Source organism: Odontesthes bonariensis, chromosome 2, assembly GCF_027942865.1.
Source record: "Odontesthes bonariensis isolate fOdoBon6 chromosome 2, fOdoBon6.hap1, whole genome shotgun sequence".
Taxonomy (NCBI): Eukaryota; Metazoa; Chordata; class Actinopteri; order Atheriniformes; family Atherinopsidae; genus Odontesthes; species Odontesthes bonariensis.
The window spans coordinates 145,546-170,292 of record NC_134507.1 but is presented as its reverse complement, the minus strand read 5'-3'; the positions used below and the strand labels follow the sequence as shown (position 1 = coordinate 170,292).

General features: G+C 41.2%; 1 protein-coding gene across 1 annotated transcript; it reads left to right on the top strand.

Annotated features, from left to right (window-relative positions):
- Positions 1–4,604: 4,604 nt before the first annotated feature.
- On the top strand, positions 4,605–24,632 carry LOC142398679 (uncharacterized; the record flags this gene model as incomplete). Its single annotated transcript, XM_075482793.1, has 12 exons — positions 4,605–4,772; positions 5,187–5,348; positions 5,973–6,082; positions 6,166–6,277; positions 7,944–7,972; positions 8,045–8,136; positions 8,222–8,336; positions 15,895–16,065; positions 16,641–16,711; positions 16,825–16,992; positions 24,237–24,355; positions 24,433–24,632. Coding segments are annotated over exons 1-12 (1,473 nt in total), but the record flags the coding sequence as incomplete, so codon positions are not given.
- Between the last annotated feature and the right edge of the window lie 115 nt (positions 24,633–24,747).

Genomic DNA, 24,747 nt, shown 5'->3' with positions numbered 1-24,747 from the left:
CTGGAACGTGGATGTTATTATATATTATTATACAGTAATTATATATTATTATATAGTTATTATATATTATTATATATTATTCTACAGTTATTATATATTATTCTACAGTTATTATATATTATTATATAGATTTCCCGGGACTGGAACGTGGATGTTATTATATATTATTATACAGTAATTATATATTATTATGTAGTTATTATATATTATTATATATTATTCTACAGTTATTATATATTATTATACATTATTTTACAGTTATTATATATTATTATATAGATTTCCCGGGCCTGGAATGTGGATGTTATTATATATTATTATACAGTAATTATATATTATTATACATTATTATACAGTTATTATATATTATTATATATTATTCTACAGTTATTATATATTATTCTACAGTTATTATATATTATTATATAGATTTCCCGGGACTGGAACGTGGATGTTATTATATATTATTATACAGTAATTATATATTATTATGTAGTTATTATATATTATTATATATTATTCTACAGTTATTATATATTATTATACATTATTATACAGTTATTATATATTATTATATAGATTTCCCGGGCCTGGAATGTGGATGTTATTATATATTATTATACAGTAATTATATATTATTATGTAGTTATTATATATTATTCTACAGTTATTATATATTATTATACATTATTATACAGTTATTATATATTATTATATAGATTTCCCGGGACTGGAACGTGGATGTTATTATATGTTATTATTTATTATTATACAGTTATTATATATTATATATAGATTTCCCAGGCCTGGAACGTAGATGTTATTATATATTACTATACAGTAATTATATATTATTATACAGTTATTATATATTATTATATAGTTATTATATATTATTATACAGTAATTATATATTATTATATAGTTATTATATATTATTATATAGATTTCCCGGGACTGGAACGTGGATGTTATTATATATTATTATACAGTAATTATATATTATTATATAGTTATTATATATTATTATATATTATTCTACAGTTATTATATATTATTCTACAGTTATTATATATTATTATATAGATTTCCCGGGACTGGAACGTGGATGTTATTATATATTATTATACAGTAATTATATATTATTATATAGTTATTATATATTATTATATATTATTCTACAGTTATTATATATTATTCTACAGTTATTATATATTATTATATAGATTTCCCGGGACTGGAACGTGGATGTTATTATATATTATTATACAGTAATTATATATTATTATGTAGTTATTATATATTATTATATATTATTCTACAGTTATTATATATTATTATACATTATTTTACAGTTATTATATATTATTATATAGATTTCCCGGGCCTGGAATGTGGATGTTATTATATATTATTATACAGTAATTATATATTATTATACATTATTATACAGTTATTATATATTATTATATATTATTCTACAGTTATTATATATTATTCTACAGTTATTATATATTATTATATAGATTTCCCGGGACTGGAACGTGGATGTTATTATATATTATTATACAGTAATTATATATTATTATGTAGTTATTATATATTATTATATATTATTCTACAGTTATTATATATTATTATACATTATTATACAGTTATTATATATTATTATATAGATTTCCCGGGCCTGGAATGTGGATGTTATTATATATTATTATACAGTAATTATATATTATTATGTAGTTATTATATATTATTCTACAGTTATTATATATTATTATACATTATTATACAGTTATTATATATTATTATATAGATTTCCCGGGACTGGAACGTGGATGTTATTATATGTTATTATTTATTATTATACAGTTATTATATATTATATATAGATTTCCCAGGCCTGGAACGTAGATGTTATTATATATTACTATACAGTAATTATATATTATTATACAGTTATTATATATTATTATATAGATTTCCCGGGACTGGAACGTGGATGTTATTATATGTTATTATTTATTATTATACAGTTATTATATATTATATATAGATTTCCCAGGCCTGGAACGTAGATGTTATTATATATTACTATACAGTAATTATATATTATTAGACAGTTATTATATATTATTATATAGTTATTATATATTATTATACAGTAATTATATATTATTATATAGTTATTATATATTATTCTACAGTTATATATTATTATACATTATTATATATTATTATATAGTTATTATATATTATTCTACACTTATTATATATTATTATATAGTTATTATATATTATTATATAGATTTCCCGGGCCTGGAACGTGGATGTTATTATATGTTATTATTTATTATTATACAGTTATTATATATTATATATAGATTTCCCAGGCATGGAACATAGATGTTATTATATATTATTATACAGTAATTATATATTATTATACAGTTATTATATATTATTATATAGTTATTATATATTATTATATATTATTCTACAGTTATTATATATTATTATACATTATTATACAGTTATTATATATTATTATATAGATTTCCCGGGCCTGGAACGTGGATGTTATTATATGTTATTATTTATTATTATACAGTTATTATATATTATATATAGATTTCCCAGGCCTGGAACGTAGATGTTATTATATATTACTATACAGTAATTATATATTATTATACAGTTATTATATATTATTATACATTATTATACAGTTATTATATATTATTATATAGATTTCCCGGGCCTGGAATGTGGATGTTATTATATATTATTATACAGTAATTATATATTATTATGTAGTTATTATATATTATTCTACAGTTATTATATATTATTATACATTATTATACAGTTATTATATATTATTATATAGATTTCCCGGGACTGGAACGTGGATGTTATTATATGTTATTATTTATTATTATACAGTTATTATATATTATATATAGATTTCCCAGGCCTGGAACGTAGATGTTATTATATATTACTATACAGTAATTATATATTATTATACAGTTATTATATATTATTATATAGATTTCCCGGGACTGGAACGTGGATGTTATTATATGTTATTATTTATTATTATACAGTTATTATATATTATATATAGATTTCCCAGGCCTGGAACGTAGATGTTATTATATATTACTATACAGTAATTATATATTATTAGACAGTTATTATATATTATTATATAGTTATTATATATTATTATACAGTAATTATATATTATTATATAGTTATTATATATTATTCTACAGTTATATATTATTATACATTATTATATATTATTATATAGTTATTATATATTATTCTACACTTATTATATATTATTATATAGTTATTATATATTATTATATAGATTTCCCGGGCCTGGAACGTGGATGTTATTATATGTTATTATTTATTATTATACAGTTATTATATATTATATATAGATTTCCCAGGCATGGAACATAGATGTTATTATATATTATTATACAGTAATTATATATTATTATACAGTTATTATATATTATTATATAGTTATTATATATTATTATATATTATTCTACAGTTATTATATATTATTATACATTATTATACAGTTATTATATATTATTATATAGATTTCCCGGGCCTGGAACGTGGATGTTATTATATGTTATTATTTATTATTATACAGTTATTATATATTATATATAGATTTCCCAGGCCTGGAACGTAGATGTTATTATATATTACTATACAGTAATTATATATTATTATACAGTTATTATATATTATTATATAGTTATTATATATTATTATATAGATTTCCCGGGACTGGAACGTGGATGTTATTATATATTATTATACAGTAATTATATATTATTATATAGTTATTATATATTATTATATATTATTCTACAGTTATTATATATTATTCTACAGTTATTATATATTATTATATAGATTTCCCGGGACTGGAACGTGGATGTTATTATATATTATTATACAGTAATTATATATTATTATATAGTTATTATATATTATTATATATTATTCTACAGTTATTATATATTATTCTACAGTTATTATATATTATTATATAGATTTCCCGGGACTGGAACGTGGATGTTATTATATATTATTATACAGTAATTATATATTATTATGTAGTTATTATATATTATTATATATTATTCTACAGTTATTATATATTATTATACATTATTTTACAGTTATTATATATTATTATATAGATTTCCCGGGCCTGGAATGTGGATGTTATTATATATTATTATACAGTAATTATATATTATTATATAGTTATTATATATTATTTTACAGTTATTATATATTATTATACATTATTATACAGTTATTATATATTATTATATAGATTTCCCGGGACTGGAACGTGGATGTTATTATATGTTATTATTTATTATTATACAGTTATTATATATTATATATAGATTTCCCAGGCCTGGAACGTAGATGTTATTATATATTACTATACAGTAATTATATATTATTATACAGTTATTATATATTATTATATAGTTATGATATATTATTCTACAGTTATTATATATTATTATACATTATTATACAGTTATTATATATTATTATATAGATTTCCCGGGCCTGGAATGTGGATGTTATGAGGTTCTTTGTGGACCGTGGCGCTGACCTTTTGCGTCCGGATCAGTTTGGAGTCACCGCTCTGCATGTGGCCTCAGCGCTGGACTACCAGGACATGGTCCGGTTCCTGCTGGCCCGAAAAGGTGAGGCCCACCCCGAGAGATCAGCTGATCCAGGTGTGTGTGTGTGTGTGTGTGTGTGTGTCAGCTGATCCAGGTGTGTGTGTGTGTGTGTGTGTGTGTGTCAACTGATCCAGGTGTGTGTGTGTGTGTGTGTGTGTGTGTGTGTGTGTGTGTGTGTCAGCTGATCCAGGTGTGTGTGTGTGTGTGTCAGCTGATCCAGGTGTGTGTGTGTGTGTGTGTGTGTCAGCTGATCCAGGTGTGTGTGTGTGTGTGTGTGTGTGTGTCAGCTGATCCAGGTGTGTGTGTGTGTCAGCTGATCCAGGTGTGTGTGTGTGTGTCAGCTGATCCAGGTGTGTGTGTGTGTGTGTGTGTGTGTGTCAGCTGATCCAGGTGTGTGTGTGTGTCAGCTGATCCAGGTGTGTGTGTGTGTGTCAGCTGATCCAGGTGCTCGTACTCTGCTGGACCAGCAGACGCCGCTTCACTTCGCTGCTAAGAACGACGCCGTGGGCTCCATCAGGCTGCTGCTGGGGGGCGGAGCCTCCATCCGCTGCACCGACTACAAACAGCGGACACCGCTGCAGCTCGCCGCCAACACAGGTACTGATGACATCATCACCGCCTCACCTCATGCTGTGTTCAATAACAGCTGGGAACTTGTATTTTTTTGTCTTCCGTCTGTGAAAAATGAAGAAAACAAGAAGTAAGAAGTTTTGCTCGGTTTGCTAACCTCCGTAGTTTCCTCCTAAAAGTAGGTTGCTAGGTAACGGTAACATGCCAGCTGGTGTTGTTCATCTCACAGATATGCAACAGTTCTTTTGCCAACTTTATTTTCATTAATTTGTTGTTAAAAGTCAGATTAGGGGCGTTCGGTGGCGTAGTGGGTTAAGCCCCATGTACAAGAGGCTAGAGTCCCGCATCGGTCAGCCCTTTGCTGCATGTCATTCCCCCTCTCTCTGCTTCCTGCTTCCTGTCGCTCTTAAACTGTCCATTAAAGGCATAAAAAACCCCAAAAATAACAAAAAAAAGAGAAGGTCAGATTAGCAGTAATTGAGAAATTACTGCTAATCTTTATTTTCTCACTTATTACATAACAAACTGAAATTTAAAAAACAAAAACAAACCAGTTTTCATGTTCGAGCCTCCAGTTTTTGAGGTACAGTGAATGCAACATGACTTCTGACGTCATCAGTGACATCATCAGTGACATCACTCTGCTCTCAGATCGCAGCGAGGCGGCCCGCGTCCTGCTGGAACTGGGGGCGGAGGCGGGGGTGAAGGACTCTGACGGACAGCTCTGTATCAGTGCTTTGATTGGTCGGATGAGTCCTGTGGTAACGAAGCTCCACCCACTGACAGAATGCTGTGCTCTGATTGGTCCGGACACAGCAACCTAACAGCTGTGTGTTGTTTTCAGGCCCAGCTGGCTCTCAGTCAGTTCCATGTGAAGGACAGACTGAGCAGACAGCAGTTCTTCTACCTGAACCTGATGGAACCAGAGCGCCACTCACCTGAGGAACACCTGCCAGGTAACACGGAAAAGATTAGGAACAGGTGGGGTACAGCTGGGGTACAGGTGGGGTACAGGTGTACTACAGCTGGGGTACAGGTGGGGTACAGGTGTACTGCAGCTGGGGTACAGCTGGGGTACAGCTGGGGTACAGGTGGGGTACAGGTGGGGTACAGGTGTACTGCAGCTGGGGTACAAGTGGGGTACAGGTGTACTGCAGCTGGGGTACAGGTGGGGTACAGGTGTTCTGCAGCTGGGGTACAGGTGGGGTACAGGTGTACTGCAGCTGGGGTACAGGTGGGGTACAGGTGTACTGCAGCTGGGGTACAGGTGGGGTACAGGTGTACTGCAGCTGGGGTACAGGTGGGGTACAGGTGTACTGCAGCTGGGGTACAGGTGGGGTACAGGTGTACTACAGCTGGGGTACAGGTGGGGTACAGGTGTACTGCAGCTGGGGTACAGGTGGGGTACAGGTGTACTACAGCTGGGGTACAGGTGTACTGGAGCTGGGGTACAGCTGGGGTACAGGTGTACTACAGCTGGGGTACAGGTGGGGTACAGGTGGGGTACAGGTGTACTACAGCTGGGGTACAGGTGTACTACAGCTGGGGTACAGCTGGGGTACAGGTGTACTGCAGCTGGGGTACAGGTGGGGTACAGGTGTACTACAGCTGGGGTACAGGTGTACTGGAGCTGGGGTACAGCTGGGGTACAGGTGTACTACAGCTGGGGTACAGGTGGGGTACAGGTGTACTACAGCTGGGGTACAGGTGGGGTACAGGTGGGGTACAGGTGTACTACAGCTGGGGTACAGCTGGGGTACAGGTGTACTGCAGCTGGGGTACAGGTGGGGTACAGGTGTACTGCAGCTGGGGTACAGGTGGGGTACAGGTGTACTGCAGCTGGGGTACAGGTGGGGTACAGGTGTACTGCAGCTGGGGTACAGCTGGGGTACAGGTGGGGTACAGGTGTACTGCAGCTGGGGTACAGGTGGGGTACAGGTGTACTGCAGCTGGGGTACAGCTGGGGTACAAGTGTACTACAGCTGGGGTACAGGTGTACTGGAGCTGGGGTACAGCTGGGGTACAGGTGTACTGGAGCTGGGGTACAGCTGGGGTACAGCTGGGGTACAGCTGGGGTACAGCTGGGGTACAGGTGTACTGCAGCTGGGGGACAGCTGGGGTACAGGTGTACTGCAGCTGGGGTACAGCTGGGGTACAGGTGTACTGGAGCTGGGGTACAGGTGGGGTACAGGTGTACTGGAGCTGGGGTACAGCTGTACTGGAGCTGGGGTACAGCTGGGGTACAGGTGTACTACAGCTGGGGTACAGGTGTACTACAGCTGGGGTACAGCTGGGGTACAGCTGTGGTACAAGTGTACTACAGCTGGGGTACAGCTGGGGTACAGGTGTACTGGAGCTGGGGTACAGCTGGGGTACAGCTGGGGTACAGGTGTACTGCAGCTGGGGTACAGCTGGGGTACAGGTGTACTGGAGCTGGGGTACAGCTGGGGTACAGGTGTACTACAGCTGGGGTACAGGTGTACTACAGCTGGGGTACAGCTGGGGTACAGGTGTACTGCAGCTGGGGTACAGCTGGGGTACAGGTGTACTACAGCTGGGGTACAGCTGGGGTACAGGTGTACTGCAGCTGGGGTACAGCTTCTCACTTTCTCTCTGTTGCAGAAGCAGTGGTCAGTGATCCGATGTCTCCAGTAAGTTTAAACTTTAAACTCTGACACATCTCAGAGGACACATTACGGATCATAAACCGTTCTGTTTGTCAGCTGCAGGTCGTGGTTCAGGAGGGCAAACTGGACCTCATCATGAGTCCGGTGTTTCTCAAACTGATCGAGGTAAAGTGGAAACTCTATGGAAGGTAAACCCTCTCTGATTGGTCTAATTTTTCAGACATCATAACCTTTATACCCGAGTGCGTTTCCCTCCACCTCTTTTGCTGACAGGTTGGGGGCGTGGCTTCTCCTGATCCTCAATTTCCTCTTCAACGTTTCCTGGACAACTGTCGCCATCTCTGTTTCTGTCCACCGAGAATCACCTGATCGATACGTCTTTCCTGAGGTCTGTCTCCTGTTTTTACCTGTCGGGGTCTAACCTATCTTTACCTGTCAGGGTCTCACCTATCTTTACCTGTCAGGGTCTCACCTGTCTTTTCCTGTCGGGGTCTCACCTATCTTTACCTTTCGGGGTCTCACCTGTCTTTACCTGTGGGGGTCTTGCCTGTCTTTACCTGTCGGGGTCTCACCTGTCTTTACCTGTCGGGGTGTCACCTATCTTTACCTGTCAGGGTCTCACCTGTCTTTACCTGTCGGTGTCTCACCTGTCTTTACCTGTGGGGGTCTCACCTATCTTTACCTGTCGGGGTCTCACCTGTCTTTACCTGTCTGTCTGTCTCCTGTCTTTACCTGTGGGGGTCTCACCTATCTTTACCTGTCAGGGTCTCACCTGTCTTTTCCTGTCGGGGTCTCACCTGTCTTTACCTTTCGGGGTCTCACCTGTCTTTACCTGTGGGGGTCTCACCTGTCTTTACCTGTGGGGGTCTCGCCTGTCTTTACCTGTCGGGGTCTCACCTGTCTTTACCTGTCGGGGTGTCACCTATCTTTACCTGTCAGGGTCTCACCTGTCTTTACCTGTGGGTGTCTCACCTGTCTTTACCTGTGGGGGTCTCACCTATCTTTACCTGTCGGGGTCTCACCTGTCTTTACCTGTCTGTCTGTCTCCTGTCTTTACCTGTGGGGGTCTCACCTGTCTTTACCTGTCGGAGTCTCACCTGTCTTTACCTGTCTGTCTGTCTCCTGTCTTTACCTGTCGGGGTCTCACCTGTCTTTACCTGTGGGGGTCTCACCTGTCTTTACCTGTGGGGGTCTCACCTGTCTTTACCTGTCGGGGTCTCACCTGTCTTTACCTGTGGGGGTCTCACCTGTCTTTACCTGTCTGTCTGTCTCCTGTCTTTACCTGTGGGGGTCTCACCTGTCTTTACCTGTGGGGGTCTCACCTGTCTTTACCTGTCGGGGTCTCACCTGTCTTTACCTGTCTGTCTGTCTCCTGTCTTTTTTTTTTGTCACTTAAATTTTTATTGACAAATCAACAGAAGCAAATACAAACACAATCAACTTAAACAAAAAGCTGCCTTGGAATACAACAAATTATTACCATCTTGCGGATTAGTCTATTCATCAATTACTGTCCAATATCATCTTGAGCCTTGTATAGTGTCCATTTCTCCCATTTCTTGTCCAGTTGAGCTTCCTGAAGCCTCAATATGTGTGTCAGTTTTTCCATTAGAAAGATTTCTTCCATAATTGAGAGCCTCTGATCTTTTGTTGGTGGTGTTTCTTTTCCCCAGTTTCTAGTGATGGCTTCTTTGCCTGCCACCAACAATATTTTGATCAAGTAGCTGTCACCAGTGGCAACAGTCTCTTCTGAAAATTTACATAGATAAAGCCCTGAACAGGTCTTTGACACTCCATATCCTAATATTTTCTTTAGCTCCGTACATACCATTTCCCAAAACACAGTTATTTTTTGACAATTCCAGAAAACATGAGAATGGTTCACATCAAAAGATCCATATCCCCTCCAACACTTCTGACGACTATTCAGTTACCTACTTTTCATTTTCGGTGTAATAAAAAAGCGGATTAGGTTCTTCCATGCGAACTTTCTCCAGATTCGTGAGTAAGTAGTTGAGTGATGAACCTTCCACATTTCATGCCATTCCTCATCTGAAATTTCTAAATTAAGTTCTTCCTCCCATTTCAACTTAATATATGTAGTTGAATGCTTGTTGTTATTGTTCAATCCTTGATATAATGATGAAATTATTCTTGTGTTGCTTTCCTGATATGCTTTCACTATAATTCAGATGACATCATTCACTTCCCTGGAGGAATCTGACTTGATCTCCTTCTTATAGTAGTCCCTCACTTGATAATATCTAAAGAGTTCACACGCATCCAAATTGTACCTTTCTCTGAGTCTTTCAAAACTCATCAGCTCCCCTTTGTTTTCTAACATACACCAAGCAGTTATTCTCTTTTCTGTCCATTGTCGGAATCTTGGGTCATATTTTGCTGGATTGAAATTGCTGTCATAAGCTATCCATTTTAATATTTTTGCATCATTTTGGATCTTGTACATTTTCAGTATTTTAAACCACAGATCTAATGTGTGCACTGTGATTGGATCCATATTCATTTTAAGTTCCTTATATAATTGGTTATCACCAACCATATTTTGAATTGTATTTACCTCACCTGTCTTCACCTGTCGGGGTTTCAACTGTCTTTACCTGTGGGGCTCTCACCTGTCTTTACCTGTGGGGGTCTCACCTGTCTTTACCTGTGGGGGTCTCACCTGTCTTTACCTGTCGGGTCTCACCTATCTTTACCTGTCGGATCTCACCTGTCTTTACCTGTCGGGGTCTCACCTGTCTTTACCTGTCGGGTCTCACCTATCTTTACCTGTCGGGTCTCACCTGTCTTTACCTGTGGGGGTCTCGCCTGTCTTTACCTGTCGGGGTCTCACCTGTCTTTACCTGTTGAGGTCTCACCTGTCTTTACCTGTCGGGTCTCACCTGTCTTTACCTGTCGGGGTCTCACCTGTCTTTACCTGTCGGGTCTCACCTGTCTTCAGCTGTCGGGGTCTCACCTATCTTCACCTGTCGGGGTCTCACCTGTCTTCACCTGTCGGGGTCTCGCCTGTCTTCACCTGTCGGGGTCTCACCTGTCTTTACCTGTTGAGGTCTCACCTGTCTTTACCTGTTGGGGTCTCACCTGTCTTTACCTGTTGAGGTCTCACCTGTATTTACCTGTCAGGGTCTCACCTGTCTTTACCTGTTGAGGTCTCACCTGTCTTTACCTGTTTAGGTCTCACCTGTCTTTAACTATTGGGGTCTCACCTGTCTTTACCTGTGGGGGTCTCACCTGTCTTTACCTGTCGGGGTCTCACCTGTCCCTTCCTATTGAGGTCTCACCTGTCTTTACCTGTTGGGGTCTCACCTGTCTTTACCTGTCGAGGTCTCACCTGTCCCTTCCTATTGAGGTCTCACCTGTCTTTACCTGTTGGGGTCTCACCTGTCTTTACCTGTCGGGGTCTCACCTGTCTTTACCTGTGGGGGTCTCACCTGTCTTTACCTGTCGGGTCTCACCTGTCTTCAGCTGTCGGGGTCTCACCTATCTTCACCTGTCGGGGTCTCACCTGTCTTCACCTGTCGGGGTCTCGCCTGTCTTCACCTGTCGGGGTCTCACCTGTCTTTACCTGTTGAGGTCTCACCTGTCTTTACCTGTTGGGGTCTCACCTGTCTTTACCTGTTGAGGTCTCACCTGTATTTACCTGTCAGGGTCTCACCTGTCTTTACCTGTTGAGGTCTCACCTGTCTTTACCTGTTTAGGTCTCACCTGTCTTTAACTATTGGGGTCTCACCTGTCTTTACCTGTGGGGGTCTCACCTGTCTTTACCTGTCGGGGTCTCACCTATCTTTACCTGTGGGGGTCTCACCTGTCTTTCCCTGTCGGGTCTCACCTGTTTTCAGCTGTCGGGGTCTCACCTGTCTTCACCTGTCGGGGTCTCACCTGTCTTCACCTGTCGGGGTCTCACCTGTCTTTACCCGTCGAGGTCTCACCTGTCCTTACCTATTGAGGTCTCACCTGTATTTACCTGTCAGGGTCTCACCTGTCTTTACCTGTTGGGGTCTCACCTGTCTTTAACTATTGGGGTCTCACCTGTCTTTACCTGTCGGGGTCTCACCTGTCTTTACCTATTGGGGTCTCACCTGTCTTTACCTGTTGAGGTCTCACCTGTCTTTAACTATTGGGGTCTCACCTGTCTTTACCCGTCGAGGTCTCACCTGTCCTTACCTATTGAGGTCTCACCTGTATTTACCTGTCAGGGTCTCACCTGTCTTTACCTGTTGAGGTCTCACCTGTCTTTACCTGTTGGGGTCTCACCTGTCTTTAACTATTGGGGTCTCACCTGTCTTTACCTGTCAGGGTCTCACCTGTCTTTACCTGTGGGGGTCTCACCTGTCTTTACCTGTCGGGTCTCACCTGTCTTCAGCTGTCGGGGTCTCACCTGTCTTCACCTGTCGGGGTCTCACCTGTCTTCACCTGTCGGGGTCTCACCTGTCTTTACCTGTGGGGGTCTCACCTGTCTTTACCTGTCGGGGTCTCACCTGTCTTTACCTGTGGGGGTCTCACCTGTCTTTACCTGTCTGTCTGTCTCCTGTCTTTACCTGTGGGGGTCTCACCTGTCTTTACCTGTCTGTCTGTCTCCTGTTTTTTTTTTTTGTCACTTAAATTTTTATTGACAAATCAACAGAAGCAAATACAAACACAATCAACTTAAACAAAAAGCTGCCTTGGAATACAACAAATTATTACCATCTTGCGGATTAGTCTATTCATCAATTACTGTCCAATATCATCTTGAGCCTTGTATAGTGTCCATTTCTCCCATTTCTTGTCCAGTTGAGCTTCCTGAAGCCTCAATATGTGTGTCAGTTTTTCCATTAGAAAGATTTCTTCCATAATTGAGAGCCTCTGATCTTTTGTTGGTGGTGTTTCTTTTCCCCAGTTTCTAGTGATGGCTTCTTTGCCTGCCACCAACAATATTTTGATCAAGTAGCTGTCACCAGTGGCAACAGTCTCTTCTGAAAATTTACATAGATAAAGCCCTGAACAGGTCTTTGACACTCCATATCCTAATATTTTCTTTAGCTCCGTACATACCATTTCCCAAAACACAGTTATTTTTTGACAATTCCAGAAAACATGAGAATGGTTCACATCAAAAGATCCATATCCCCTCCAACACTTCTGACGACTATTCAGTTACCTACTTTTCATTTTCGGTGTAATAAAAAAGCGGATTAGGTTCTTCCATGCGAACTTTCTCCAGATTCGTGAGTAAGTAGTTGAGTGATGAACCTTCCACATTTCATGCCATTCCTCATCTGAAATTTCTAAATTAAGTTCTTCCTCCCATTTCAACTTAATATATGTAGTTGAATGCTTGTTGTTATTGTTCAATCCTTGATATAATGATGAAATTATTCTTGTGTTGCTTTCCTGATATGCTTTCACTATAATTCAGATGACATCATTCACTTCCCTGGAGGAATCTGACTTGATCTCCTTCTTATAGTAGTCCCTCACTTGATAATATCTAAGAGTTCACACGCATCCAAATTGTACCTTTCTCTGAGTCTTTCAAAACTCATCAGCTCCCCTTTGTTTTCTAACATACACCAAGCAGTTATTCTCTTTTCTGTCCATTGTCGGAATCTTGGGTCATATTTTGCTGGATTGAAATTGCTGTCATAAGCTATCCATTTTAATATTTTTGCATCATTCTGGATCTTGTACATTTTCAGTATTTTAAACCACAGATCTAATGTGTGCACTGTGATTGGATCCATATTCATTTTAAGTTCCTTATATAATTGGTTATCACCAACCATATTTTGAATTGTATTTACCTCACCTGTCTTCACCTGTCGGGGTTTCAACTGTCTTTACCTGTGGGGCTCTCACCTGTCTTTACCTGTGGGGGTCTCACCTGTCTTTACCTGTGGGGGTCTCACCTGTCTTTACCTGTCGGGTCTCACCTGTCTTTACCTGTCGGGGTCTCACCTGTCTTTACCTGTCGGGTCTCACCTATCTTTACCTGTCGGGTCTCACCTGTCTTTACCTGTCGGGGTCTCACCTGTCTTTACCTGTGGGGGTCTCGCCTGTCTTTACCTGTCGGGTCTCACCTGTCTTTACCTGTCGAGGTCTCACCTGTCCCTTCCTATTGAGGTCTCACCTGTCTTTACCTGTTGGGGTCTCACCTGTCTTTAACTATTGGGGTCTCACCTGTCTTTACCTGTGGGGGTCTCACCTGTCTTTACCTGTGGGGGTCTCACCTGTCTTTACCTGTCGGGTCTCACCTGTCTTCAGCTGTCGGGGTCTCACCTATCTTCACCTGTCGGGGTCTCACCTGTCTTCACCTGTGGGGGTCTCGCCTGTCTTCACCTGTCGGGGTCTCACCTGTCTTTACCTGTTGAGGTCTCACCTGTCTTTACCTGTTGGGGTCTCACCTGTCTTTACCTGTTGAGGTCTCACCTGTATTTACCTGTCGGGGTCTCACCTGTCTTTACCTGTCGGGGTCTCACCTGTCTTTACCCGTCGAGGTCTCACCTGTCCTTACCTATTGAGGTCTCACCTGTATTTACCTGTCAGGGTCTCACCTGTCTTTACCTGTTGGGGTCTCACCTGTTTTTAACTATTGGGGTCTCACCTGTCTTTACCTGTCGGGGTCTCACCTGTCTTTACCTATTGGGGTCTCACCTGTCTTTACCTGTTGAGGTCTCACCTGTCTTTAACTATTGGGGTCTCGCCTGTCTTTACCCGTCGAGGTCTCACCTGTCCTTACCTATTGAGGTCTCACCTGTATTTACCTGTCAGGGTCTCACCTGTCTTTACCTGTTGAGGTCTTACCTGTCTTTACCTGTTGGGGTCTCACCTGTCTTTAACTATTGGGGTCTCACCTGTCTTTACCTGTCGGGGTCTCACCTGTCTTTACCTGTGGGGGTCTCACCTGTCTTTACCTTTCGGGTCTCACCTGTCTTCAGCTGTCGGGGTCTCACCTGTCTTCACCTGTCGGGGTCTCACCTGTCTTCACCTGTCGGGGTCTCACCTGTCTTTATCTGTTGAGGTCTCACCTGTCTTCACCTGTCGGGGTCTCACCTGTCTTTATCTGTTGAGGTCTCACCTGTCTTTATCTGTTGAGGTCTCACCTGTCTTTATCTGTTGAGGTCTCACCTGTCTTTATCTGTTGAGGTCTCACCTGTCTTTACCTGTTGGGGTCTCACCTGTCTTTAACTATTGGGGTCTCACCTGTCTTTACCTGTTGGGGTCTCACCTGTCTTTACCTGTTGAGGTCTCACCTGTCTTTACCTATTGGGGTCTCACCTGTCCTTACCTATTGAGGTCTCACCTGTATTTACCTGTCGGGGTCTCACCTGCCTTTACCTGTTGAGGTCTCACCTGTCTTCACCTATTGGGGTCTCACCTGTCTTTACCTGTTGAGGTCTCACCTGTCTTTACCTATTGGGGTCTCACCTGTCTTTACCTGTTGAGGTCTCACCTGTCTTTACCTATTGGCGTCTCACCTGTCTTTACCTGTTGAGGTCTCACCTGTCCTTACCTATTGAGGTCTCACCTGTATTTACCTGTAGGGGTCTCATCTGCCTTTACCTGTCGGGGTCTCACCTGTCTTTACCTGTCGGGGTCTCACCTGTCTTTACCTGTGGGTGTCTCACCTGTCTTTACCTGTTGAGGTCTCACCTGTCTTTACCTATTGGGGTCTCACCTGTCTTTACCTGTGGGGGTCTCACCTGTCTTTACCTGTGGGGGTCTCACCTGTCTTTCCCTGTCGAGTCTCACCTGTCTTCAGCTGTCGGGGTCTCACCTGTCTTCACCTGTGGGTGTCTCATCTGTCTTTACCTGTGGGTGTCTCACCTGTCTTTACCTGTTGAGGTCTCACCTGTGTTTACCTATTGGGGTCTCACCTGTCTTTCCCTGTCGGGGTCTCACCTGTCTTCACCTGTCGGGGTCTCACCTGTCTTCCTCTATCTCAGGACTGGTGGCGTGTCCTCTTGGTGGTCCTGGCGCTCCTTCTGACGCTGGAGGAGGTCTTCAGGGAGGTGCAGGACATCCTGCGGTCGAGGAGGAAGCTACGCACGAGGCAGAAATGGATGGAGGGCCGTCTCCATGACGACCTGCGCTGCTCACATCCCATGTGGCCTCAGGTGAGAAACGTTCAGGAGGAAACGAGTAACCCCGGTTACACTGTGAAAATGATGCAATGAGATCAGATAATTAACAGTTTCCTGTCCTTATGTGTGTGTGTGTGTGTGTGTGTGCGTGCGCGTGTGTGTGCACGTGTGTGTGCATGTGTGTGCGTGTGTGTGTGCACGTGTGTGTGTGTGTGCACGTGTGCATTTGTGTGTGTGTGTGTGCATGTGTGTGTGTCTGTGTGCACATGTGTGCATGTATGGGCACGTGTGTGCATGTGTGCATTTGTGTGTTTGTGTGCATGTGTGTGTGTGTGTGTGTGCACGTGTGTACACGTGTGCGTGTGCATGTGTGTGTTTGTGTGCACGTGTGCGTGTGCATGTGCGTGTGTGTGTGCGTGTACGTGTGCATGTGTGTGTGTGCATGTGCGTGTGTGCATGTGCTTGCGTGTGCGTGTGCATGTGTGTGTGTGTGCATATGTGTGTTCGCATGTGCATGTGTGTGTGTGCATGTGTGTGCGTGTTCATGTGTGTGTGCATGTATGCATGTGTGTGCATGTGTGTGCGTGTGTATGTGTGTGCATGTGCAGGAGAAGCGGTTCCTTCTGAATCAAGCCAATCAGATCCACAGGATGAGGGGGGGCTACAGCCAGGACCGGTGGTACTAACACGTTTCCTTCAACAACAGAAAAACTCAGCATTTAAGTCACAGTTGCATTTGGAATCAAATGACTGTATAATTGGATTTCTATTCAGATTTCTTTGTGCCAACAGGAACGTCTTTGATTGGCTGGTGTACTGTCTGCTGACGGCGTCCTTCGGCGTCCACATGGCAGATGTGTTTCGTCCAGATGTTGATCTACAGAAAGTCAGTCTGCGGCTGTTCTCTGTCACCGTCATCTTCCTGTGGCTGCGACTCATGAAGCATGTCAGAGCCTTCCGGTAAAAACACAACCTCAGGGTGTTAGACAGAGTTACAGAGTTACGGGTTACTACAGAAGAGTTACGAGTTGCTACAGAAGAGTTACGGGTTGCTACAGAAGAGTTACGGGTTACTACAGAAGACACACGGGTTACTACAGAAGAGTTACGGGTTACTAAAGAAGAGTTACGGGTTATTAAAGAAGAGTTACGGGTTACAACAGAAGAGTTACGGGTTACTACAGAAGAGTTTCGGGTTGCTACAGAAGAGTTACGGGTTACTACAGAAGAGTTACGGGTTACTAAAGAAGAGTTACGGGTTACTACAGAAGAGTTACGGGTTACTACAGAATAGTTACGGGTTACTACAGAAGAGTTACTGGTTACTACAGAAGAGTTACGGGTTACTACAGAAGAGTTACGGGTTACTACAGAAGAGTTACGGGTTACTAAAGAAGAGTTACGGGTTACTAAAGAAGAGTTACGGGTTACTACAGGAGAGTTACGGGTTACTACAGAAGAGTTACGGGTTACTAAAGAAGAGTTACGGGTTACTACAGGAGAGTTACGGGTTACTACAGAAGAGTTACGGGTTACTAAAGAAGAGTTACGGGTTACTACAGAAGAGTTACGGGTTACTAAAGAAGAGTTACGGGTTACTACAGGAGAGTTACGGGTTACTAGAGAAGAGTTACGGGTTACTAAAGAAGAGTTACGGGTTACTACAGAAGAGTTACGGGTTACTACAGAAGAGTTACGGGTTACTACAGAATAGTTACGGGTTACTACAGAAGAGTTACGGGTTACTACAGAAGAGTTACGGGTTACTAAAGAAGAGTTACGGGTTACTACAGAAGAATTACGGGTTACTAAAGAAGAGTTACGGGTTACTAAAGAAGAGTTACGGGTTACTACAGAAGAGTTATGGGTTACTACAGAAGAGTTACGGGTTACTACAGAAGAGTTACGGGTTACTAAAGAAGAGTTACGGGTTACTACAGAAGAGTTATGGGTTACTACAGAAGAGTTACGGGTTACTACAGAAGAGTTACGGGTTACTAAAGAAGAGTTACGGGTTACTACAGAAGAGTTACGGGTTACTAAAGAAGAGTTACGGGTTACTACAGAAGAGTTACGGGTTACTAAAGAAGAGTTACGGGTTACTACAGAATAGTTACGGGTTACTACAGAAGAGTTACGGGTTACTAAAGAAGAGTTACGGGTTACTACAGAAGAGTTATGGGTTACTACAGAAGAGTTACGGGTTACTACAGAAGAGTTTCGGGTTACTACAGGAGAGTTACGGGTTACTACAGAAGAGTTACGGGTTACTGAAGAAGAGTTACGAGCTGCTACAGAAGAGTTACGGGTTACTACAGAAGAGTTTCGGGTTACTACAGGAGAGTTACGGGTTACTACAGAAGAGTTACGGGTTACTGAAGAAGAGTTACGAGCTGCTACAGAAGAGTTACGGGTTACTACAGAAGAGTTTCGGGTTACTACAGGAGAGTTACGGGTTACTACAGAAGAGTTACGGGTTACTGAAGAAGAGTTACGAGCTGCTACAGAAGAGTTACGGGTTACTACAGAAGAGTTACGGGTTATTACAGAAGAGTTACGGGTTACTAAAGAAGAGTTACGGGTTACTAAAGAAGAGTTACGGGCTACTACGGAAGAGTTACGGGTTACTAAAGAAGAGTTACGGGTTACTACAGAAGAGTTACGGGTTACTAAAGAAGAGTTACGGGCTACTACGGAAGAGTTACGGGTTACTATAGAAGAGTTACGGGTTACTACAGAATAGTTACGGGTTACTACAGAAGAGTTACGGGTTACTAAAGAAGAGTTACGGGTTACTACAGAAGAGTTATGGGTTACTACAGAAGAGTTACGGGTTACTGAAGAAGAGTTACGGGCTGCTACAGAAGAGTTACGGGTTGCTACAGAAGAGTTAGGGGTTACTACAGAAGAGTTACGGGTTATTACAGAAGAGTTACGGGTTACTAAAGAAGAGTTACGGGTTATTAAAGAAGAGTTACGGGTTACAACAGAAGAGTTATGGGTTACTACAGAAGAGTTTCGGGTTGCTACAGAAGAGTTACGGGTTACTACAGAAGAGTTACGGGTTACTAAAGAAGAGTTACGGGTTACTACAGAAGAGTTACGGGTTACTACAGAATAGTTACGGGTTACTACAGAAGAGTTACTGGTTACTACAGAAGAGTTACGGGTTACTACAGAAGAGTTACGGGTTACTACAGAAGAGTTACGGGTTATTAAAGAAGAGTTACGGGTTACTACAGAAGAGTTATGGGTTACTACAGAAGAGTTACGGGTTGCTACAGAAGAGTTACGGGTTACTAAAGAAGAGTTAAGGGTTACTACAGAAGAGGTACGGGTTACTAAAGAAGAGTTACGGGCTACCACAGAAGAGTTACGGGTTACTACAGAAGAGTTACAGGTTACTACAGAAGAGTTATGGGTTACTACAGAAGAGTTATGGGTTACTACAGAAGAGTTACCGGTTACTACAGAAGAGTTACGGGTTACTAAAGAAGAGTTACGGGTTACTACAGAAGAGTTACGGGTTACTACAGAAGAGTTATGGGTTACTACAGAAGAGTTACGGGTTACTACAGAAGAGTTACGGGTTACTAAAGAAGAGTTACGGGTTACTACAGAAGAGTTACGGGTTACTAAAGAAGAGTTACGGGTTACTACAGAAGAGTTACGGGTTACTAAAGAAGAGTTACGGGTTACTACAGAATAGTTACGGGTTACTACAGAAGAGTTACGGGTTACTAAAGAAGAGTTACGGGTTACTACAGAAGAGTTTCGGGTTACTACAGGAGAGTTACGGGTTACTACAGAAGAGTTATGGGTTACTACAGAAGAGTTACGGGTTACTACAGAAGAGTTACGGGTTACTAAAGAAGAGTTACGGGTTACTACAGAAGAGTTTCGGGTTACTACAGGAGAGTTACGGGTTACTACAGAAGAGTTACGGGTTACTAAAGAAGAGTTACGGGCTGCTACAGAAGAGTTACGGGTTGCTACAGAAGAGTTACGGGTTACTACAGAAGAGTTACGGGTTATTACAGAAGAGTTACGGGTTACTAAAGAAGAGTTACGGGTTACTAAAGAAGAGTTACGGGCTACTACGGAAGAGTTACGGGTTACTAAAGAAGAGTTACGGGTTACTACAGAAGAGTTACGGGTTACTAAAGAAGAGTTACGGGCTACTATGGAAGAGTTACGGGTTACTATAGAAGACACACGGGTTACTACAGAAGAGTTACGGGTTACTAAAGAAGAGTTACGGGTTATTAAAGAAGAGTTACGGGTTACAACAGAAGAGTTATGGGTTACTACAGAAGAGTTTCGGGTTGCTACAGAAGAGTTACGGGTTACTAAAGAAGAGTTACGGGTTACTACAGAATAGTTACGGGTTACTACAGAAGAGTTACGGGTTACTAAAGAATAGTTTCGGGTTGCTACAGAAGAGTTACGGGTTACTACAGAAGAGTTACGGGTTACTACAGAATAGTTACGGGTTACTACAGAAGAGTTACGGGTTACTACAGAAGAGTTACGGGTTACTACAGAAGAGTTACGGGTTACTACAGAAGAGTTACGGGTTACTACAGAAGAGTTACGGGTTACTATAGAAGAGTTATGGGTTACTACAGAAGAGTTACCGGTTACTACAGAAGAGTTACGGGTTACTACAGAAGAGTTACGGGTTACTAAAGAAGAGTTACGGGTTACTACAGAAGAGTTATGGGTTACTACAGAAGAGTTACGGGTTACTACAGAAGAGTTACGGGTTACTAAAGAAGACACACGGGTTACTACAGAAGAGTTACGGGTTACTACAGAAGAGTTACGGGTTACTGAAGAAGAGTTACGGGCTGCTACAGAAGAGTTACGGGTTGCTACAGAAGAGTTAGGGGTTACTACAGAAGAGTTACGGGTTATTACAGAAGAGTTACGGGTTACTAAAGAAGAGTTACGGGTTATTAAAGAAGAGTTACGGGTTACAACAGAAGAGTTATGGGTTACTACAGAAGAGTTTCGGGTTGCTACAGAAGAGTTACGGGTTACTACAGAAGAGTTACGGGTTACTAAAGAAGAGTTACGGGTTACTACAGAAGAGTTACGGGTTACTACAGAATAGTTACGGGTTACTACAGAAGAGTTACGGGTTACTACAGAAGAGTTACGGGTTACTACAGAAGAGTTACGGGTTACTACAGAAGAGTTACGGGTTATTAAAGAAGAGTTACGGGTTACTACAGAAGAGTTATGGGTTACTACAGAAGAGTTACGGGTTGCTACAGAAGAGTTACGGGTTACTAAAGAAGAGTTAAGGGTTACTACAGAAGAGGTACGGGTTACTAAAGAAGAGTTACGGGCTACCACAGAAGAGTTACGGGTTACTACAGAAGAGTTACAGGTTACTACAGAAGAGTTATGGGTTACTACAGAAGAGTTATGGGTTACTACAGAAGAGTTACCGGTTACTACAGAAGAGTTACGGGTTACTAAAGAAGAGTTACGGGTTACTACAGAAGAGTTACGGGTTACTACAGAAGAGTTATGGGTTACTACAGAAGAGTTACGGGTTACTACAGAAGAGTTACGGGTTACTAAAGAAGAGTTACGGGTTACTACAGAAGAGTTACGGGTTACTAAAGAAGAGTTACGGGTTACTACAGAAGAGTTACGGGTTACTAAAGAAGAGTTACGGGTTACTACAGAATAGTTACGGGTTACTACAGAAGAGTTACGGGTTACTAAAGAAGAGTTACGGGTTACTACAGAAGAGTTTCGGGTTACTACAGGAGAGTTACGGGTTACTACAGAAGAGTTATGGGTTACTACAGAAGAGTTACGGGTTACTACAGAAGAGTTACGGGTTACTAAAGAAGAGTTACGGGTTACTACAGAAGAGTTTCGGGTTACTACAGGAGAGTTACGGGTTACTACAGAAGAGTTACGGGTTACTAAAGAAGAGTTACGGGCTGCTACAGAAGAGTTACGGGTTGCTACAGAAGAGTTACGGGTTACTACAGAAGAGTTACGGGTTATTACAGAAGAGTTACGGGTTACTAAAGAAGAGTTACGGGTTACTAAAGAAGAGTTACGGGCTACTACGGAAGAGTTACGGGTTACTAAAGAAGAGTTACGGGTTACTACAGAAGAGTTACGGGTTACTAAAGAAGAGTTACGGGCTACTATGGAAGAGTTACGGGTTACTATAGAAGACACACGGGTTACTACAGAAGAGTTACGGGTTACTAAAGAAGAGTTACGGGTTATTAAAGAAGAGTTACGGGTTACAACAGAAGAGTTATGGGTTACTACAGAAGAGTTTCGGGTTGCTACAGAAGAGTTACGGGTTACTAAAGAAGAGTTACGGGTTACTACAGAATAGTTACGGGTTACTACAGAAGAGTTACGGGTTACTAAAGAATAGTTTCGGGTTGCTACAGAAGAGTTACGGGTTACTACAGAAGAGTTACGGGTTACTACAGAATAGTTACGGGTTACTACAGAAGAGTTACGGGTTACTACAGAAGAGTTACGGGTTACTACAGAAGAGTTACGGGTTACTACAGAAGAGTTACGGGTTACTACAGAAGAGTTACGGGTTACTATAGAAGAGTTATGGGTTACTACAGAAGAGTTACCGGTTACTACAGAAGAGTTACGGGTTACTACAGAAGAGTTACGGGTTACTAAAGAAGAGTTACGGGTTACTAAAGAAGAGTTACGGGTTACTACAGAAGAGTTATGGGTTACTACAGAAGAGTTACGGGTTACTACAGAAGAGTTACGGGTTACTAAAGAAGACACACGGGTTACTACAGAAGAGTTACGGGTTACTACAGAAGAGTTACGGGTTACTACAGAAGAGTTACGGGTTACTACAGAAGAGTTATGGGTTACTACAGAAGAGTTATGGGTTACTACAGAAGAGTTACCGGTTACTACAGAAGAGTTACGGGTTACTACAGAAGAGTTACGGGTTACTAAAGAAGAGTTACGGGTTACTACAGAAGAGTTACGGGTTACTACAGAAGAGTTACGGGTTACTACAGAAGACACACGGGTTACTACAGAAGAGTTACGGGTTACTACAGAAGAGTTACGGGTTACTACAGAAGAGTTACGGGTTACTAAAGAAGACACACGGGTTACTACAGAAGAGTTACGGGTTACTACAGAAGAGTTAAGGGTTACTGAAGAAGAGTTACGGGCTGCTACAGAAGAGTTACGGGTTGCTACCGAAGAGTTACGGGTTACTACAGAAGAGTTATGGGTTATTACAGAAGAGTTACGGGTTACTAAAGAAGAGTTACGGGTTACTAAAGAAGAGTTACGGGCTACTACGGAAGAGTTACGGGTTACTAAAGAAGAGTTACGGGTTACTAAAGAAGAGTTACGGGTTACTACAGAAGAGTTACGGGTTACTACAGAAGGGTTACGGGTTACTACAGAAGAGCTGATTCTCTCCACCATCTAGTTCAGAACTGAAGAAGCTGTATCTGAGGTGAAACTTCTTCAGGATCCAAGAAGAAGAAGTCCAGTCGCCCTTATTCAAGCTCTTATGATGACCATGAAATAGATGACTGAGAATCTTCATAAGTCAAGATGTTTTATCTGATGTTTCTTGTTTTGAACAGGATTCTCATCAAGATACAGATGTGTTAGGGTCACAGATCTTAGCTTTAGCCTGGTGGACCCTTAATGAATACACTGGAAAAAATCTAAATCTTACCAAGTATATTTGTCTCATTGAGTATCTCATTATACTTGATATGACTCAACTGCCTAACAAGTACCATTTCAGCCAGATATAGGGACTTGTTTTAATACAATACATCCTGAATATCTTGTTAAGTGAAAAAGTCTTGAAAATATCTTGTTTTGAGTCATATTTCACATGAAACAAGCTTTATTTTCATTTGAAGAGGTTTTTAAGCTAATTTCAAGATCACTTTTAACTCAAAAGTCCTAAATATCACATTTTATTTCAAGAAATCTTGACAAGCTGATTTTCACTAGTTCCATTGGCAGATTTTTTTGCTTATTTCAAGCAAAAACGTCTTTTATTTGTTGTTTTTTTACTTATTTTTGGAGGGGCATTTTTTCCAGTGAATGAATACTCTGTGAGGACGCCCAAATGGACGCATGTTTCTGTTGAAGTGTCTCAGACTGACCGACATCAGGCGGTGGTGTTAACGTTGGCTTCTCTCCAGGCTCATGGGACCCTTCATCGTTATGTTGGGGAGCATCGTGGGGGATGTGATGCGTTTCCTCTTCCTGTACGCTGAGATCTTCGTCCCCTACGCCTGCAGCTTCTGGATCATATTCGGAGGTCAGCGTGTCGGCCATCTTGTTTTTGGGATGATAAGTGACATTGTGGCAGTGAGAATAATGATGGTGTTTCCCCAGGGTCCTCCTCAGTTCCCAGCATGCAGTCTGTCTCCGGCCTTCTCTACAGTCTCTACCGGATCACTCTGGTGGACGAGTACGAGTACGCTGCCATGGCGACGGTGGATGGCGTCATGGCTCCTCTGCTGTGTGGAACGTTTCTGGCTGCGTCCTCCATCCTGTGTGTCAACCTGCTGATCGCACTGCTCACCGACACCTTTCAGAGGTCGGTTCACCTGGGGTTTCACCTGGGGTTCACCTCGGGTTTCACCTGGGTTTCACCAGGGTTTCACCTGGGGGTTCACCTGGGGTTTCACCTGGGGTTCATCTGGGGCT